The sequence below is a fragment of the Drosophila teissieri genome, chromosome 3L, assembly GCF_016746235.2.
Source record: "Drosophila teissieri strain GT53w chromosome 3L, Prin_Dtei_1.1, whole genome shotgun sequence".
Classification (NCBI taxonomy): Eukaryota; Metazoa; Arthropoda; class Insecta; order Diptera; family Drosophilidae; genus Drosophila; species Drosophila teissieri.
Genome location: NC_053031.1, coordinates 19,458,764 through 19,478,361, shown reverse-complemented (window position 1 = coordinate 19,478,361; position 19,598 = coordinate 19,458,764). Strand labels below are relative to the sequence as shown.

Here is a 19,598-nt window from a genome sequence, read left to right as displayed (position 1 = left end):
CCTACGGGCACACTGCTCCAGTGTTAGTAACTTTAGGTAATTTTGGCCACGATTTGGCATGCCGCTCTTGATTTTGTTGCTCCCATTCGCTTTCATCAGCTGGCCGTGAAATCAATAAGCATAAAATATTCAAGTCCGCGCGGTGGCAAGTGCGTCATCATCGAATTCAGTGGTTCGCCGAGATAATGCGACCTTTGCATTTAAATTTTCATTGACCCTGACCAAGTGTTCTCGTTTGTTGTTGTTATTGTTGTTGTTGTTACTCTTTCGGCTACTCTTCCTCTTTTCTTAATCAGCCTCCCCCGCTACCCCGCACGCTTTTGATGATCACAAAACAATCAGTTTGCGTAATATGCGACAATAACAACAGCAACAATTACGGCGTGATAAGGACTGGAGCGCAATAACCCAGCGAATCGAATCACGCGAGCAGAGTTACTGATAGCACTGCAACCCTTCTCCATTCCAGATTTAGCATGGCGGAATTCGCGGAGGTCTTGCCCCACAATGGCCTGATGGACGGGATCGCCTCGGGAGTGGGGGTGCCCGTGGAGGCCCTCCGGTTGCTCCTCACCATTTTGGCCGGTAAGATGGCAAGCACCTGTGCTTTTGAGTAGGGCACTAGATAAACAGTCTCAAAGTAAAGCGATTAAACTGAGATATTTTCTATCTCATATCTATGGATATACATACATATAAGCACATCACGCAAATGTACCGCACGTATACCTAGGTTATATGTATGCACAGGTGTTTATAAATGATGTACCCACATTAAAGAGGGTGCTTTTATATTCTTCCCATTTCGTTGTGAATGCATATAAAGCATGTATGATTTGAAAATGGATTTCCAAATTACCTTTATCTTGTTACATTTTCTAATCCAAATTAGTTTCTAATCTAAGTTATAAGCTCTTCCAAATGTTAATCTGACACCTAAAATTCCGCAATAACGTGACTCACACCAAATAGATAGGGTTTTGATAACAGTAAAGCTAAAAGAAGCCTAGGAGCTTACAAATGAACTAAACTTTTTATCGCTGAATAAATCAAACTAACCAATGTGCATTCTCCCTTTCAGGTTATCCGGTTGCAGCATTTTATCAAAAGTTTATTGCCATAATTGCCAACAAAACAGTGCATCACATGTTCTTCGCTGGATGCGGCGCTGGATTATGTTACTTCAACTATGGTCGAGACACATATCACTCACTCATAGCCATCCTGACCACCTATTTCCTGGTACTTCTCGTGCGAAAGAAAACGCAAATATTTCTGGCCATTAACTTCGTATTCCATATGAGCTACCTGCTGCTGGGATATTTCTACACTTCCAGCAATGAATACGATATTCTGTGGACGATGCCTCACTGCATTTTGGTTCTGCGGATGATTGGCTATGGCTTTGACATAACCGACGGACTGAAAGAGGAGTCGGAATTGTCTAAGGACCAAAAGGAGACCGCTCTGAAGGAACCGCCTTCTCTGCTGGAGCTCCTGGCCTTTTCCTATTTCCCCAGTGGATTTTTGGTTGGACCGCAGTTCCCATTTAGCCGGTATAAGGCCTTTGTCGATGGCCAATTCCGTCAGCACGAAGGAAACGTGGAGGCTGGCATTCGTCGATTTGGAGCTGGTGCATTCTACCTGATTGTGTGCCAAGTGGGATTGAGATATCTTCCCGATTCATACTTCCTCACTCCGGAGTTTGCGCAAGTTTCGTTCGTCAAGAGAATTTATTTCCTCGGCTTCTGGGCCAAATTCAGTCTGTACAAGTACATATCATGCTGGCTGCTCACCGAAGGAGCTCTCATTTGCATTGGTCTAACCTACAAGGGAGAGGACAAGAACGGACAACCAGATTGGTCGGGCTGCAGCAATGTGAAGCTTAAGCTGCTGGAGACCGGAAACACAATGGAGCACTACGTTCAAAGTTTTAATGTAAACACGAATCAATGGGTTGGACAGTATATCTACAAGCGACTGAAGTTCCTCAACAATCGCACGATCAGCTACGGCGCGGCATTGGGTTTCTTGGCGGTCTGGCACGGATACCACAGCGGTTACTACATGACATTCCTCATGGAATACATGGTTGTGAGCACCGAAAAACAAGTGAGTTCTATATTTTGGGTATTCAAAGCAACTTGGGTACTTATTTGATGTCTTTATAAAGTAATTAAGTTTGTGTGCAAATCGGTAAAAACTATACAACAGGTTATTAAAAAACCAAGCAAAGTTTATGTTAATCAATACTTACAATCAGAAATTAATCTGTTCATTCCCCCATTTTCTAGATAACCCGTTTCTACACCAAAGTGGTGTTGCCCCAGTGGGGCCATATTCTGAACCACTCGGACATCTACAAGCTGTTATATTTCTTCACTCTCAAATCGTACAACATTGTTTACATGGGCTGGTGTCTCACCGCATTTGTGTTTCTGAAATACGAGCGGTGGATCGTGGTTTACGGAGCAGTTAGCTACTATGGATTCACTGTTTTAATACTCTGGGCTGCCTTCTATCACACCTATAATCACTTTTTCCGGAGCAGTTCCCGAAAAGAAGCTGGAGAGGATCAGAAGTTAGAGGATAAAAGCACGGACAAACTCATAGAGGAAAAGAAACCTGAAGATAAGAAGTCTGAGTAGGATTGGATAGATAGAAGGAAGTAACTGGCAGTTCTCAAAATTTTAGTTTTGCCTTGACAATTGTTTGGAATTGGTTTTAAACACATAATCGAATTGTTCTTACTAACCAAATAAGATGATTTACCAAATAACGAGAAACTGTAATTAGAGATTTGTTAACTAGCTATTGAAACACAATTTTAACATATATATATATTGTCTGCCTAGTCAAGGAGGAGTCATCCCCAAGTATGCAGTGTGTATTTTGGCGATAAGATATTGTTTTATCTTGCCCAAAAACACATTCTATATATATATAATAATGGAATTGTAAATTGAATAAGTGTTTAAACCGGTTAAGTTCAACTAGGAACTAGACAGATCACACAAGACTACGATATACCAGGGTCTTTGAAAATCAAACAATTTCATTTATTGAAAGGGGAGCAGCGCTCAAGGAGACTATCTAAGCCATAAAGACAGTTTTATACCAATGTAAAGATGATGCAAAGATATATTTTGATATGCTCACGCTAAGTTTTATTGTCAGTAAATTGAGATGCGAAATAAATGCAATGAAATTATTTTTAAGTAAAAAGTGCGCACTTTTTTGGGTACTTGCATATGACCTTTTCTAGTTATTACCTAAGAAGTCTCAAAATATTGACTAATGAGAATTGCTTAAACTTGAATAAAATCGCATGCGCATTTAGTGCAATTATACGTTTTGGTGAGTTATTTTCACAATTTTGCATGCTACTAATCGTAACTAAATTTTTTGTTTTATTGACGAACAAACCCGATTCAAATTCGTACTATTCTAACATATAATTCTCCAATGTAGACAGAGTGGTGATATTTTTAGACAATACTGACCCCACATTCCGAAATTAAACTAAGACCCGAAATGCTGCTAATGGTTTATTAATTACAATCGTGATAAACCCACAATCAAAGGCATTTGAATTAATCGTAGATACAAGGAAACTTATTTATTGATCATAAAATAGTCATGAGAATGTACTGGGAGGTTGCTGGGATGGTTACTCGGACTCTAGTGCTCCATGGGCTGGGCATCTCCTCCTCCGCCCTCCACGCGACGCTTTGCTCCGCCACCAGCGGCTGGGTCCCTTTCCACCTCCTCAGAGATCTCGCTGAACATGTAGTCGTCCTGGTACTCCTTCAGGATCTTGCTCGAACGATTCTCGTCCAGGAAGAGCGAGTAGACCTTCTTCACATCCTCGGTATTGACTTCGGTGGCCTTGCGGCGACGACAGACCAAATTGGCTGTGGTGATCAGTTGGATGGCGTAGCGCAAACTGGTATCTGTGGCGATGCGTGTGAGAATAATCAGGGCGTCCGGATGCATGATGCAGTCCTCTTCCTCGCAGCGAATCTTTAGGATCTCCTTAACCTCCTTCTCGGAATACGGCACAGTGCGTATGATGATCATGCGATCGAGCAGATCAATGGGAATGCCGTGGGGACTGCGGTAGTTGGTGCCCCTAATGCGAGTGATGCCGCGGTTGGTGGCCATCACTACCACCGGAGCCATGTCCGACTCCAGAGCGCGATTCAGGAAGGAGAAGCACTCAATGTCCAGCATGTGCACCTCGTCTATGAAGAGTACTCCGGGGTTTATCTCAGCCTTGCCCTCCTCGCGCCACTCTAGAACCTTGTTGTTGATCTGATCGCGCACCTCCTGCTTGATCTCGCCAGTATCGCCGGAGAACAGGGCCAGGAATCCGTGGGTGCGACTATTGATTACATCGATCTCGTGAAGGGTCACTGTGTGCACTACCTCCTTGCGTTTCTGAAGCTCCCCCTCGGGGCATTGGACGAATCTGGTCTGGGCGCCAGTGGCGTCGTAGTCTCTGGCTCTGGTAAAGCTGCGGCCCAGCTTGTTGACTTTCCCGGAGGCCTTGTCGATGGTGATCACATCGCCAGCCTGGATCTTTTCTTTCATGAAGCACTCGATGATCTTGTTGCCCAGATCGTAGTTGGTCTCCATTTCGGTGGTCTTCAGGGTGACCTTGCCCACCTTCTGCCCGGTTCCCGTGGCGGGGCGTTCAATCTGGATCTCCACAACTTCTCCCTCAATAATCTCGGTTTCCTCCTTGATGCGAACGCCAATGCTTTTGCGCAGTGCCTGTGACAGAGCCTCGGTCTTGCTCATCTCCAACGAGTATATCTCGGATCCTGACATGCTAGTGAATGGGGTTTCAGTGCCCAGAGCCTGCGCCATTCCCACGGCAATGGCCGTTTTGCCGGTACTGGGCTCCCCGGCCAAAAGGATACATCTTCCGGCAATCTTGCCCTCGCGAACCATCTGCACCACAACGCCGGCCGCACGCCGGGCGTCCTTCTGGCCCACCATTCCCTGGGATACCAGGCGAGCCTCCAGCACATCGTCCAATCCCAATCCGCGGATGTGCGAATGGGCGCCAATGCGCTCGATGCGAGTCACGTCGCGAACCTCGATTTTCTCGGTCTCGGCCATTTTGCGCTTTTGTTTCTGTCTACTGTATCACTGGTCGGGAGTTGGGAGTTGTACTCTTTTCCGATCTTTTTAGCGGCTCACTAGTTGTTTACTGGGCTTAAACAAGTTGCTAAGCACAAAATTCGTATATAAATTGCCGGCCTGCTTGGAGGAGTGTTGAAAGTTCGGGAATTACACAGCACTGGCATGAGCAGCACATGCTGTCAGTGATGGCAGCATGTGCGAACGTTCGCTTGGGGCAGCTAGAAATGTTATTTTTATCCAAGAATACAAGCTGCTAACTATGATAAAATGTATTTGATTATTAAAAAAATTTTTATATCAAATAAGGGAAACTAAGAATAAATTCCATTTTGCACAAAAATTATCCCCCAATGTGCTGTTATTTATTGTTTTTTATGTAACTGCCTTCTTTTCCAGCTTTAATCGCATTAACTAGCTATGGCTGTAAATAGCAGTGATGTTAACGTGCATATGCTAACACAGCTGTTCGACAAAGCGTTAGTGTATTTCACTTTATCTCGATCCGCCGACATTTATCCAATCCGATTTATTTATGTATTTTTTGAGTTAAAACCGCTGCCCAACGATGTCCTTCCTAGCACAAGGTGTGCGCCAGATGCTGCGCCAAGTGCCCACTCGCAGCTTATTAACGACAGGTGAGTGAATTCAACAGCACCGATGTAAACAATGTGACATAACCAGGGCTCAATGAAACACCATCTTTTTGTAGGTGCCATGCGTCCCCTGAGCATATCGCCGGTAATTGGGCAGCAAAACAAGCCGGCGACGGAATCGGTGAATATATCGGCCATAGCCAAGGATCAGCAGAAGGAGTGCCTGAGTATCTGCGAGCGCATCAACCGGCAGGTGCAAAAGTCCGAGCAGGGACGACTCTTCGCTGTTGTTCACCTGTGCGGCAAGCAATTTAAAGTAACTCCAGGAGATATCATTCTGGTGGAGGGATACTGGCCACCAACGATAGGCGACGAAATCAGCCTCGATAAGGTGCTCTTGGCCGGGGCCCGCGACTTCACGCTCGTGGGAAGGCCCATCCTGGAGCCCGGACTCATCTCGGTGAAGGCCACCGTGGTGGAGAAGACGCTCAGCCACACGAAGACCCACTTCAGGAAGAAGCGCAGGAAGCAGTACATGCGCATCAACTTCCAACGATCCCCGCACACCATGGTCAGGATCAATTCCATCGAATTGGCTCGTCCAGTGGACGGGAATGGCGAGGAGGAACCTTCCTCGAGGCGCTTGTTTTAGTTTAAAATGCTGTTGATCAAGAAAAATAAACCCAGTTGTTGGGAAGTAATTAAGAAAACACATAACAAAGGATTCTCTTTTCTCATATCTACAGGATATCTTTTTCAAATGCCTTTTTAGATATTAAATTTTCCTGCTAAAACTGTTAAAAATTGTTCAAGTTATATAAAGCTGTCTTGTATTTGATTTCACTTTAAGTCACTTACGATAAATGGCATACAAATTCGATATCCGTAGGTCTTAATACAGTTAATTTAGAAAAAAGAAAGAAAAGTTAATCAATTGTTCTATAGTTCTTATTTTATCGTATTGACAAAAATCATATGTATGTACATTGCTTAAGTTTTGTCCCAACTGCAGTTAATGATATCAGTTTAAAAAGTAAAATTTATTATACCCGTTACTCGTAAAGTAAAAGGGTATACTAGATTCGTTGAAAAGTATGTAACAGGCAGAAGGAAGCGTTTCCGACCATATAAAGTATATATATTCTTGATTAGGATCAGTAGCCGAGTCGATCTGGCCATGTCCGTCTGTCCGTCCGTCTGTCCGTATGAACGTCGAGATCTCAGGAACTACATAAGCTAGAAAGTTGAGATTAAGCATACATCCAGGGACATAGACGCAGCGCAAGTTTGTCAATTCATGTTGCCACGCCCACTCTTACGCCCACAAACCGCCCAAAACTGCCACGCCTACACTTTTGAAAAATGTTTTGATATTTTTTAATTTTTGTATTAGACTTGTAAATGTCTATCGATTTGCCAAAAAACATTTGGCCACGCCCACTCTAACGCCCACAAACCGCCAAAAACAGTCAGTGTTGTAATTTCTCTTCGCTCTTTCACTAGCTGAGTAACGGGTATCAGATAGTCGGGGAACTCGACTATAGCGTTCTCCCTTGTTAAAATTTGGAAAAGTTAGTAAGATTGTTGGGGTAAATAGGCGCATGCAACTTTCTAAATTTTCGGTGTCTGTTTAGCAAGTCCTCTAGCAATTTTGAAAACCAAGAATATGCTTTTACAATTTTCATTCCTATTTTTTAGCTTCTGATATTTTGCCCTTCTGCCGCTTTTTTTTCGTTTTCCATTAGAAATTCCACTTTCATCTTGATTCAATGACTCTGCCCGACAGTATTTACCCAAAACGGCAACCTAGTTTGGAATACGAACCACCCAGCTCCCGACTTTTTGCCCCACGACAAAGGAGAGGCGCCTTCCCTAATGAAGCAACCAGTAGAACCTCTGCAATTTTAATGACAACCTTTTATCGCCCATCATGTTGTTGCCATCTTTCATTAAAAGACGTCGCTGCACCAAGCACCAAGCACCCACCCAGCCAGGTCGAAACCGCCCATCCAGCCCAACCAGCCAACGACGATTTATAAACTACATGGCTCACATAGGATGCCTGCTGTTTTCTTTATCAGCAGATGTAAGTTGCTCCCGAGTCGGCGACTCTCGTATTTGTTTACGCTGCTCTTTCACTTTTCACTAACCAAAGGCGTTTACTTTTTAGCCTTTGCCTGGTAATGCTTGGCTTTTGCTTTTGCTTTTCCCTGGCCCCATTTTCGAGTTTGGCCTTTCCGGTTTCAGTTTTGCCAGGGGGAAATGAAAATAGAAAGAGCACGCGAAGTCAAAGAATTCCATTTTGATTGGGCCTGCGAGTTAAATTTATCGCTGTAAAACTATTTTATATATGTCTTTTTAGACATTCGTGTGGCTTTTCAAGCACAGGTATTTTTTAAAAACGATTACTATGTCGTACGTCAAACAAAGAGATTCTAAACCAAAATTTGCCATAACAAGAGCATGTCAAGAACTACAAACATTACAAAATCTAAAGTTATTTAATTGTTTTACAAACCAAAAAAATAAAGGGTACACTTCTTTTACATTTAAACTTTTTAAGTCTGGCATGACATTTTAAACATCAGTATAGAAATAAATTGTTGAAAATAGGTGATTTTTTTATAAAAATAATTGTTACTTTTTGTTGAACTGTCTCATTCCTTAAATTGTGTTTTATGAAAATAATTTAAGTTAGAGTAACTTGTTTCTGGTTCGAGTTTTCCCCCGTCACACCTAGCTGTTTGGCCATAAATTCGGAGAGTTGTCTTCGCCTCATCGCTCCTGGCGGCATCCGTGGTGACACCTTCTAAATAAAATCACTTTCGCTCCATATAAAAACGCCATTAAAAATTATGGTCTCGCATCCGGGGACCCCTTCCCCCGTAGGAACCGACGTAGATGCTTCTAATGGTGCCACATCAAATTTCGCAAATTGCACAAGCAGCACAAATTCAATTGTCGACACTTCGGGCAAGTTTTGCTCAAATATCCATCACAAGAATGTGTATTCCAGCTGCACTTTGCCGGCGACAAATCAAATTTCAATATGGGAGGCGCAAAATAAAAAGAGTTGGCGGAAAATAGAAACACAAATTGAAAGCATTTTGGTGTGATAAAATTTCACCTTACTGCCTACATTGGTTGCTTGGCCAAGTTTCGGGCACCACGCCCTCCTACTTTTTCTGATGATTATGTTATTTGCCCAGGAAAATTGCATTTGATGTGCGTTAAGTGACAAAACGGAGATTGCCACCAAGCGGATGCTGGGTTTGTTTGTCTTCTTATGGCGCCCCATGCCCTTGGCCCCCTTTCCCTTCCCGTTTCCACCCACTACCCACCACCCACCGCCCACAGTCGCACGTCCATCTAAGCCACCACTTTCTGGCAACCCTTACTCCGTTCTCCCCGCCGTGAAAATCCCATGTAAATGCTGCTCAAGTTGGCCCAAATTTTCCAAATTTATGCGTGGAAGCGTGTGATGTATGGGCCGCAGAAGGAAGAAGGCAAAAGAAAGGGGAATGTGGACGCAGGCACTGAAAGAAAAAGTATGCAGAGTCGCATTTTAAAAGAAGCCTTGCTTTTATAGAATATATATAAGAATTAGTATCGTTTTTTTATTTCTTTAAATTATAGTATAGTTTCTAGTAAGCTTTATCAATATATGTATCTAGACAATTGACTAAAATACTCATATGGTTAAAAAATATTCAAAAGGTACAGCAATTTCAATTGACTTTAATATTAATCAAATTATTGTTAAGTATAAAATAACTTTATTTAATGAAAGGCAAGTCGTTAGCCAACTTGACCAAGTGTGGAATATTTTCTCCACGTGCAGCAAGGACGAAGGATACTGTATTATGACCACCCATCCATCATCAGCATCACTCAGTTTTGACATATCATTGAAATCTTATGCCAACGTCGTCATCATCTGTGACGTTTCATTAACCCACCTCCGCCTATGGGGGTGTTGATGGCATAGGAAACAGAGTGGGAGCAATGTGTTAATATCAACAAGCGAAAACTGTGCGAACGCAATCTACCGATTTCCGCTTAACCAAGCCAAACATTGCATTTTTGATTAGACACCGGCCGACAAGCCCCCAGGCTGGTCAAATCCCAAGAACGAGGATATGGCATATAGCACAGCATTCCAAGGGAATCCAAGCGAATCCGGGGGTGGCTTTTGATGTGGTCCAGGGGGTTTACGGGCGGGATTCCGGGGTGCGGATCGGCGGTTAAGTGGCGAAGTCAGGGCGGCGGGCAATTGATTGTAATCCCACTTTTTTGGCGTTTTGCAATCACCTCAGTTCGCCATATTGGTTCTTCTTTTTATTTGAAGTGCTGAAATGTTGATACTGGTTACGAAAATCGTATAATTGGCACATTTATTAAGCGTCTTTTCATAGATTAAATGCATTTATTTTAAACATTATTTAAACGCACATTAAAAATGTGTTAGAATGTAAATGCACTCGTCAGTAGGTTGATTATGTATATATGATATGTACATACTCGTATTCAATTTTTAATAGTTTGAATCCCATTTTTTATATATGTGTTATATGTATAAGCTAAAGTTTTAAAATATTTGAACATTTACATTTTATTTAAGTAAATGGAATTTATGCGGTAAGCCGAAAAAAATATATTTCTTTCTTTTAATCCGCTATTATAACAGAATTTGTAAAGAGCTCAGTGAACACATCAAGTGCTAGCTCTTCATGTTAAGTGTTGGGTTTCTGGATGGAACATCCCATTTATTTCCACCACGCCTTTCGTATCCATCAATTCGTTTTCCTGAACTTTAGCTTCCACAATCGAAATATTATTTTCGCATTATATCGATCCAGAACCCAACCCTCGTCTCCGTCAATTTGCCTAAAGCATATTACATTCAAATTATAAACTCACATATCATTCTTGGATAAGGGGATGATGATGATTTCTGTCACCTAACGCATAACTTGAAAAGTTTTTCTTGAAAAATATGCAAAAATGTGGAAAATGTTGGATCTGCTCCTTGGGGATATTTTTCAGCTCACTGAATTGTTGTTTGCGATGCCAAAAAAAGAGATTTTCAGAGGAAAGGGTTGTCACGGCTTTCTTTTCGTGTTTTTCCGTGTTCCGCCTCTTTGATAACCTGATGGTGATATGACAATCCACTCGAGCTCCCAGCACGTGTCGCAATTCGAATTTAAATAAGTTCGATGAGCAGCAAAGTTTCCAAACAGTTCGGGGATGGCTTCTGCACTGCGGCGCTTAATGATGAAATTTCAATAAATGTCATTTGGTCTCGGCAAAGTGTCAACATGGCACATGGCACCTACCGCCCCTATTTCATCCTTTCCATCCTTTTTCAAGGGGTGCAACAGCTGTCAGCGCCGCGCTCAATGCGTTAATAATGACGGTTTTCCCAATATTTCTCCTCTTATTTTTGTTAGTCTAACTAGCCGGGAAATCGACAGAGAATGGAGCACAGGAGGCAGGTCTCTGTGCAGTTCTCGCTTTTGCCTGTTAAATTTAATTACTTTTCCATTGCTCATACGCACTGTGTGTCCGCGCGAGGCAAAGCAGAGGTCAGTGTTGCGTGACTTTTAGAGGGATCCAAAAATGTCGAGCAAGAGGCTTTTCGAAGCCAGTGATTGTCGGAATACAAAACTGGAATGTTTACAAAGCTGTCTGCATCTGGAATTCTGTGAAATGTTCTACAATATCAAGGCAAATTTATAAATTAAGTTTGGCACCATTTTCATTTACATTCGTACATATGTATATACAACATATATATTTCCTTAAGCAGTTTTCTGGTTACATTATGGAACAATAATTTATTTACCTGGACATTTTTATGCAAATATATACAGTTTTACACTTTTTTTTGGCACTAATTAGATGGTGGTGTTTTTGCATTAGTATATTTTAATCGATGGTATTTCGCAGACTTAAATCTATCTAAGCCGCCAGCACTGCCCAAATGAAGCAGAGGGAACTGCAGTGAGTGCCAAGTTGTGATTGAAAATCGTTGAAATTTGCATGTTACACGAAGAAATTGCCAACTGCGTTTGTCACACCCCTGCACTGATTGCAAGCGGCGACTATTCGAATCCCAGTTGCCGGTGGCCTGGGCCACCATGTCCTCATCATCGTCAATAGTTGGCTGTTTCATAGCCAGTTGGCGGCGTTTGTCACAATGGCATTTAATATTTGGACACTGGCACATCCCATCGGTGTCCCTTCAGGAAATTGTTGGTCGTGACAAAATATTTGATCAGGTTTTCAGGCACATCCTGCTGGCTATATACGCCGATTTGAGGTTAAACTTTCGAATTGTACAATAGCAAATGAAAACCTGAGCACATACGTTTTCGTAGGTTCCTTAAACATTGATTTACAGCGTGTACTTAAATAGTAAAGTTTTATGGATTAATATATCAATTAAAGCAACTTAAATACGGCATTATACATTATACGGCATGTACATGTAAATTCTTCTGTATTTTTCCTTTACTTTTCAGAATAATTAGGAATTCAATAACATTGAAAGTAACTTAGAGACTTCTTATTTTAAAGTATTTAATTTGTGAGTCTATGTTATTGTTTTAAGAGTAGGCCTAAGCTATGATTCTCGTTTTCTTTAGGGAAATCAAGAGTCTACAACCAAAATCGGTTCTTGGCGTTCCACCAGCATCTGCACAGCGAGGAATTCCACTTTTTTGAAAAATTCGAGGTCCGTCTTAAATGGAATTTGAATGTCGGTCTGCATTGAGACCTCACTGAATCGATTTTTGTATTCTCGGACCTCTCTGGTTAGTCTATTTATACGCCGCTCCAATTCAATAAGCCTGTGATCAAACGAAGTGAGTGGTTTCTTCCGAAGTTTGGCCTGAATTATTCGTTTTTTACGCACTGCAATCTGCATCAAATGTTTAATAATAGTAAACAAAAGTCCATACAATGCGAAGTTTACTTGCCATCTGCTTTGTGTACTTAATTCGAGCTGACATTTTGCTTTCCAATAAACATAAATATACTATGAAGAAAAGCCAAGCATTAAACAGAACCCACGCTTTTCAAGATTTTGTAACACTTTTGCCAGGGTTGTAATTTTAAGTTATCGATTGCCATCGGAGTTGAGATCGATTTCTTTTAAATTTTCCATTTAGTTAAGGGGCTTCTTGACTTCAGCGTTAACGTTTTTTTTTAATAATTAGAATAAGTTAAATTAAGGAGTTAAAAAATATTATTATCAAACAACCCATAGTTGCTAGATTAGTATATTTTTAAAAGCACGTGGGTGAATAAGTCAGCACAAAGCATTTAATTTTGCAGTTGTTCAGCCAAAGGCCTTTAATGCGCCATTGCCCATTATGTGACCAAACTTGGCAACAGATTTCCATAATGGCTATTTCATTGGTCAGTCAGCGCCAGTCGACAGTCGCCAGTCGTTGGCCACAAACCATTCCGCCTACTCTTCACGTTTTACTTGCGGTTTCTGGGCGTATTTCGAAAGCCCTACTCTGCGAACTTCCACTTCCGGCTGTTGAGTCGTGTGTGAAATATTAAAATTCAATTAAAATGGCGTTAATTCCAGCAGCAGCATCAGCGGATGCTGAAGCCTGCGTCTGTCATAATTGTCAACTCTTGGGAGCCTGATCCGCAGGACAAGCTGCTTGTCCTTTGGCATAATGATGCTCATCAGCGGACAGGTTGCCATCACGTCCGGAAGTCCCTCCGTCCGGCTGTTTTGTGTCCACATCTCAATGGCTTCAATGGCCGCCGCTGATTTCCTCCTCTCTTTTCGTCCCCACACTCCACAACCCCAACCCCGTTTTTGTTCAGCTCGCATGCAAATTGCACTTCAGACATCCATTTATCATCAACAACGCATCAGGACCAGAATCGGAATCGGAATTGGAATCAGCAGTCAGCCGTCAGCCGTCAGCGAGGTTCCAGTCGGCGATAATGGTTAATTAATAAATATTTCCCTCGAGCGCCGCCGATTGAGGTACAAAAAAGGGGATCCTTTTGATATACAAATTGTATGGAATCGGCTTTTGCCCCGTTCATTCGAGTTGGGGTAGGCCTTTGAGTCCGTTTTTAGTCGGTGTTTGACTGTTAAGCCGTTGACCCACTCGTAATAACTGGTCAACTGTTGAGTCTAGACTGGAAAGGGGTTATCTTGAAATGGGGAAAACATAAAAGGAGGGAAAAACTATAACTATAACATAACAAATGGAATTGCAAAAGGTTCTAATGAAAATAATTGAATTGATACATATCCGTAATAGGAAGTTTCTCTACTGAAACTTTAAACTATTCAAGACTCCTGTTGCTCATCGTTACTCCGTCAAATCCAATTTCCACAAAATAGGGAAGTATCTTAACCCTTCGCCCGATTTTATCCGCATGAATAGCTCCTGGCTTTAAGGATTTCCCCTGCGAATACCGAATCGCGTTCAATATTAGTTGTACAGTGTGTGCTCAAGCAGTCCTTTAAGTGCCTTCCGACTGTTTGATTAGGCATTCCGGCTGCCGAATAAATACCAATAAACGGTGACGTAGAAGGGGGATTCCAGGTGTCAACTGTACACAACAACACCCACTTGAGTCGTCGGTGGAGGTGGTGGGGAAATCCCCCCGACTTAAGTCAATATTTGATGTCGTAGCTGAAAGTTTCACCAGCAACTAACAACTTTTCGCATTCCTCTCCTTTCTTCCCATTTCGCCGTGTCTGTCTCCTTTTTCGGAGGTCAAGTTATTGGCTGTTTGGCTGTATTGGGTGTTTGTTCAATTTTTAAATTTTATTTCCACATAGTTTTTGAAATGGAAGCGGAGTTTCGCAGCGAGACCTCCTGCGGAACGCCTCATTGATTGCCCATTTAGAACCACAAAATTTAATTTATCTGCCATCAGTTGATGTTCTTGCGGTTTGCTGATACACAGGCGCTGTCCAAATGATATCGAAAGAAGGTTCCATATATATTTATATGTAGTACCTATATGTATCAAAAGCCCGCCCCAAGTTTGTGGCCCTTTGTTTGGTGTAACCCATGTCAAAAATTGTACAACAGTTTGGTTTTTTTTTGCTTGTTGCTGGTTTTCTGATAACATTTGGCTGGGTAGTCATGTGTGATTGTCTGAGTGTGTGTGTTTAAGATATCATCTGTCTCTGACGCTACCAAGCAGTCCCCAAAGGCCCGACTCCGGAAACCCGGAGTCTCGGAGTCCCGCAGTCCCGGAACCCAGAAACCGAGCCCCAAACCCAATTCAAACCCCAATCCGACTCCCAACCCCAGTCCGCAATCGAAGGACGTCAGGCACTTCCGTTGGCTGCCATTGCCACCTGCTGTTTGACACCTAAATTCGCTTATTGTTGCCTGTTTTGGATTTACTTTTATGAACTTGTCCGCTCATGGGGGATATCTATATCTAAGCACTCACAAAAATAGTTCAAATTAGGTTCTAATTACAGACTCACAGTCTTCTAAAAATTGCTGTTAAAACAAAAAATAAAGTCAGTTAACTTATGACCACAAACCTTTTCTTTTTGTAATGCCGCATCGAATGAGTACAGCTATTTTTATTTGAACACGATAATTCATCAGCATGAAATCTTACAAAAATTAATAATAAAATTGAACAAATGTATTGTTGAAGAAATACACTTAAAATATTTGGTTACCTTAATTAATTTTTTGCTTAGGTATGTAAGCCTTAAATTACTTTAAAAAACTCCTTGAAATACCAAACAGGTAAAAAGTGTTAAATCAGATGGCTTTTTTTCCAGTGTATCTATGAGCTTGGCTGCTGAAATTTCAACACTTCATTCAATTCGCAATTCGTTTCAACAATTGAAATGCGATTAGCGCCAAGGTGCACACGGGGGAAATGAATGAATGAATTCAGGAGGAACTCCAAGCAGGAGCAGGAGCAGAAGCGGGTTTTGGGATGGCAACATTTTTGATTTATGTGAAATTGAGTTAAAATCATCCACACATGCACATCCACATCCACACATCCTGCCCCGGAGGCATCCTTGTCGGTCGTCGGTTCTCATTGTAGCGAACGCGTCCTAATCAAGGCTATTCACTTGCCATAAATCAAATTAAATGGCTGTCACATATCGCCGGGCGCCAGTGGGCCTAAAGCCCTCCTCAACCTAATCCTCCTCATTGTCCGGCTCCTCCAGCTCCTGCTTCTGCTCCTTTTGCGGACTCCTCTTCCCGCCACGACCATTGTAGTTGGCGCTGTCAGCTAAGCATAATTAAAAGCGACGAAAACTGCGAGAAAAATATGGTCTTTAGATCAGGACTTGAATCTTAGGAGGCACTATGGTGTTGTTTCATGCTCAAGCTGAAGGGAAAATAAAGACACAGCTTCCAGTATATACTCATACTACTTTTTAAAATGTAATATACAAATATATTACCATCGGCTGTATTTATACTTTGCAACATTCATTCTTTTTGATAACGAGCAAATTAATGGAAACCTCTTTAAAATCTTTATATTTGAGATAATTTGCAACAATATCAAAGCAAAAAAGTGAGATCTAATTGTTTCCAAAGGGTGCGGCATAGTCCATCAACTGCACTGACCTTAACCAACTTTGAACCTTAATTCGGGGACAATTTCCTCTATCTGACTTGAAGCCATCGATCAAGTCCTCTTCTCCCCGATTAATTTGCCACCTTGATTAGCATGTCATCCATACTTCGGGCTGCAGCAGCTGCAGCATGGAATTTTCCCCTCTCCTGGGAAAATTCCTTTACCCCTTTCCTTTCCCGGGGGCCAAACAGTCGAGTGAAGTGTAGCTAATTTACTGTGCCTGCGATTTTCGCTGCAGCCTGGGAAAAAATCCTTTTGACTTCAAAGAAGAACTGTTGCTTGGAGTGCGTGCTGGGAATGGAAATGGGAGGTCCTGGGAAGTTCTGGGAAGCTCTGGGAGGTCCTGGCTGGTCCAACAATGTTGCCAAACACTTCACGTGGTAGGCTCGCTCCTCGGGTCCTTTGACACTGTCAAACGCGCTTTCCTCCCAGCTTTTCCCCCTTCAAGTGCATTTGTTTTTTGGCCTTTGTTTTAATTGGCTTGCGCCCGGGCTTGAAGGAGTCGTGATCCTTTACTCCTTTTTAGCAAACTACGCTCCCCGCGCGCCTCGCTCATTAAACATTTACTCTCGACGCTTTGTCGGCGTGAACTTTGATGTTGACTCTGGTCCCCATGTCCCACAGGTCCAGAGGGCCTCGGAGATAACCACTTGAGATTGCATCCTCCTCTCTGGTTTTGTCTTTTGAAAAATGCATTCTGCCGCAATTTGTGGCTCTCGTTTGGCCCAACATTTCATCCCGATGCCATCAACCCTCTGGTTCCTCTCCGTTGAGCCTAGTCTCCTCCGCAGATGCATTTCCACGTGGTTGCTGCACCTGGCATCCTTGTGTGCTGCGTGTGTTTCTCGCATTTCCACAAAAATTAACATGCGTTTTTCCCGGCAAAGGTGCTTCAGCCGTACTATCTACCTGTCCAAGCTGTAAAGCAGTGTACTGGATATGACAGCTTACATGGAGCTGCAATTAGAGCAATTTGTTTTGGCGATAGTATATACAGTTTGATAAATAACCACATTTAAAAGTTAAATTTAACCGGGCGAAACTAAGCCAATTTCTAAAGCTATATGTTTTATTTTGGAGAATATCTTTAAAAGTGTATCCTTAGGTCTGGAATGACTTAAGAAAACACATATGATTTAATTAATGTAGAGCAGTGAGGACGATAAAAGATGACAAGTTTTAAGGCAACACTAACCACATTTTATCTTCAACTGCCTCCAACCAACTGGTGTGCACATTTCAGCACGTGAGCAGAGCGCACAGAAGTATGCAACAACTTCGCTTGTGCCAATTAATGGAAGAAGCCACTGTACCGTGGAAGGACATTCGTGGGGAAAATAAAAATCAAACTTAAAACGCACATGTCATAAATCAAAGGGGTTTTGCAAATGGGGGAACTTCGTGAGCCAGGAGTCAGGAGCCAGGAGCCAGGAATCGAGGAATAGGACTTTGGCAAAACTATACACAATGCAATTGCTATGAGGAGAGGCCCATTGTCAGGAAGTCGTGTGTGTGCCCAGTATGGCAATTCACTTAGGATTCCAACTCCATATCCAGCTGCAAACCTCACTTGGCATCGTTTACGAAGCCATTCAGTAAGCGACTACCTGTATTTATGGCCTGTAGCTCCAATGCCCGCCCAGTGGTGCTGGGGATCTAGGCATTTTAGTACACAGGCGCTACTTTTTGGGGACAACCCACTACCTTAAAAACATTTGCGAAATTATAATTCTTTCCATGTGAGTTAATAAGTAGGTCTGCAAGTTGAAATAAAAATAATCCTAAAGCTTATGGTTATCACTGATCACTGAATCACTTTTTTCAAATTTAATTATAGTCATTAAACTTTTATTCATTGGAATATTTTTAAAATCCAATCCAATAAATTACAATTCGATGTTAGTACAGTATGATTTGAAGAACTGAATGAGGTGAACATCTCAGAAATATGAAAATTTATTTAAGCTAAATGATATATTGAGAATATCAAAAGAGAACATTAAAGGATTTCCATTATCGTATAGTAATAAATAGCTATAGCAATGAAATTTCGATATTGTATGACTTTTTACAGAAAGGGAGGTACAAAATCTATTTTCATTGACTTGATAATATAATGTACCTTAGTACAATTTCACCTGAAAAGTACCTTTCACATCACTGGCTGGGCCACGGCTTTTATCTGCCAGCGGTAGTTACATTCCATTCATAAATATTTTTCATTCACTTACTCGCCGACCCCCCCTTTGCCACACAAACCATTTTTTGTTGCGTTTAGCTTTCGCCGGAGTTGCATTTGTTATTGTTGTGAGGCCGCGACTCGTTTTAAGCGTTCTATATGTATGGCTTTGAGTTTGAGTTGCAGCTTGAGTTTGAGTTAGAGTTTGGGGTTGGGGTTGGGATTGGGATTGGGGTGGAGGAAGTATCTATGAGGCATCCATTGTTGGGCATATGTTTGTCGCTGGCCTTTGATCTTTTGCCAAAGTGAAAGCGATTGCATCTTGCGGATAGTCGAGCTCCACTCCAAGCTCTCCAAACCTCTGCCAAAGTTAATTGCAAAAAACAGGCTGGGGATACCGTAGGCCTCGGTTTGCCTTCTAATTAAAAGTATATGCCGGGCTGTATGCATTTTTATGCATATTTTTCGGGCCTGGCAGGTGCAATTAAAACAGACATCTAGCTTTGAGAGTTTTTGCAAATTGTGTATATTCTCGTAAATTCAAGACTAATTAGAACTAAAACCCATCCAAGCGAGAGTTCAAATTGAAGGGCAAGCCGAGAAAATATTTCATGGATCAGCCCTAAAGTTTTAAGGCTAGAGCACAGTGAGCTCTCGCATACGTGTGACAGCTTTAGTCTTAGTCAATAAATTGCAAATTCTATAAAATAAAAAAATAATTGGAAATTTAAGCCAGTAAGCAATAAGTTAGTTCTATATTATAAACCAAACATTAAGTCAAATATAACGTGCTTTTATCCTTTTCATGCTGTTAGATCCTTGTTTAACTTCTTTAATTCTATACATGCAACTCATTGGACAGGCAACAGTTTGACAGCCTATTTAAATCGTCGCTTGCGGCTAAGGCAATAAAATGCTTTATTGCCCCCTCAAAGCTGAAGAACATCAAAATATGAAGAATATGCTGGGCCAACTTAGAAGACAAGTAGGGCAAAACGCAAACACTTTCCGGCCACCACATGCCTGCTTAATCATTCATGCAGACCTTATAAATTTTC

At 41.9% G+C, this 19,598-nt stretch overlaps 4 protein-coding genes across 6 annotated transcripts; 2 read left to right on the top strand and 2 right to left on the bottom strand.

Moving 5' to 3' along the window:
- Window positions 1-17: 17 nt before the first annotated feature.
- LOC122615766 (lysophospholipid acyltransferase 5) lies at window positions 18-3,350 on the top strand. 3 transcript variants are annotated; one of them, XM_043790863.1, is made up of 4 exons: window positions 18-36; window positions 470-585; window positions 1,082-2,112; window positions 2,295-3,350. In XM_043790863.1, exons 2-4 carry the CDS (start codon window positions 477-479, stop codon window positions 2,646-2,648), a joined length of 1,494 nt encoding a protein of 497 aa, XP_043646798.1. In that variant the 5' UTR covers window positions 18-36; window positions 470-476; the 3' UTR covers window positions 2,649-3,350. The 3 variants fall into 3 exon arrangements, with proteins under 3 accessions (XP_043646798.1, XP_043646797.1, XP_043646799.1); XM_043790862.1 differs by lacking the exon at window positions 18-36 and adding an exon at window positions 37-149; XM_043790864.1 differs by lacking the exon at window positions 18-36 and adding an exon at window positions 154-172.
- Window positions 3,351-3,593: 243 nt separating this feature from the next.
- Window positions 3,594-5,314, bottom strand: LOC122615767 (ruvB-like helicase 2). The gene has a single exon (XM_043790865.1). It carries the CDS (start codon window positions 5,125-5,127, stop codon window positions 3,682-3,684), a length of 1,446 nt encoding a protein of 481 aa, XP_043646800.1. The 5' UTR covers window positions 5,128-5,314; the 3' UTR covers window positions 3,594-3,681.
- Window positions 5,315-5,620: 306 nt separating this feature from the next.
- LOC122617445 (39S ribosomal protein L21, mitochondrial) lies at window positions 5,621-6,458 on the top strand. The gene is made up of 2 exons (XM_043793303.1): window positions 5,621-5,786; window positions 5,861-6,458. Exons 1-2 carry the CDS (start codon window positions 5,717-5,719, stop codon window positions 6,394-6,396), a joined length of 606 nt encoding a protein of 201 aa, XP_043649238.1. The 5' UTR covers window positions 5,621-5,716; the 3' UTR covers window positions 6,397-6,458.
- Window positions 6,459-12,368: 5,910 nt separating this feature from the next.
- On the bottom strand, window positions 12,369-12,790 carry LOC122618136. Its single transcript, XM_043794286.1, has 2 exons — window positions 12,725-12,790; window positions 12,369-12,666 (listed from the first exon to the last, which is right to left on the bottom strand). Exons 1-2 carry the CDS (start codon window positions 12,755-12,757, stop codon window positions 12,397-12,399), a joined length of 303 nt encoding a protein of 100 aa, XP_043650221.1. The 5' UTR covers window positions 12,758-12,790; the 3' UTR covers window positions 12,369-12,396.
- Between the last annotated feature and the right edge of the window lie 6,808 nt (window positions 12,791-19,598).

Excerpts from the sequence above, each read along its gene's own strand:
- LOC122615766 (XM_043790863.1), top strand. The coding sequence starts at position 477 with ATGGCGGAATTCGCGGAGGTCTTGCCCCACAATGGCCTGATGGACGGG. Across the intron at positions 586-1,081 it reads GCTCCTCACCATTTTGGCCG|GTTATCCGGTTGCAGCATTT; the intron begins GTAAGATGGCAA and ends TCTCCCTTTCAG. Across the intron at positions 2,113-2,294 it reads TTGTGAGCACCGAAAAACAA|ATAACCCGTTTCTACACCAA; the intron begins GTGAGTTCTATA and ends CCCATTTTCTAG.
- LOC122615767 (XM_043790865.1), bottom strand. The coding sequence starts at position 5,127 with ATGGCCGAGACCGAGAAAATCGAGGTTCGCGACGTGACTCGCATCGAG.
- LOC122617445 (XM_043793303.1), top strand. The coding sequence starts at position 5,717 with ATGTCCTTCCTAGCACAAGGTGTGCGCCAGATGCTGCGCCAAGTGCCC. Across the intron at positions 5,787-5,860 it reads TCGCAGCTTATTAACGACAG|GTGCCATGCGTCCCCTGAGC; the intron begins GTGAGTGAATTC and ends ATCTTTTTGTAG.
- LOC122618136 (XM_043794286.1), bottom strand. The coding sequence starts at position 12,757 with ATGTCAGCTCGAATTAAGTACACAAAGCAGATG. Across the intron at positions 12,667-12,724 it reads TTAAGTACACAAAGCAGATG|ATTGCAGTGCGTAAAAAACG; the intron begins GCAAGTAAACTT and ends CATTTGATGCAG.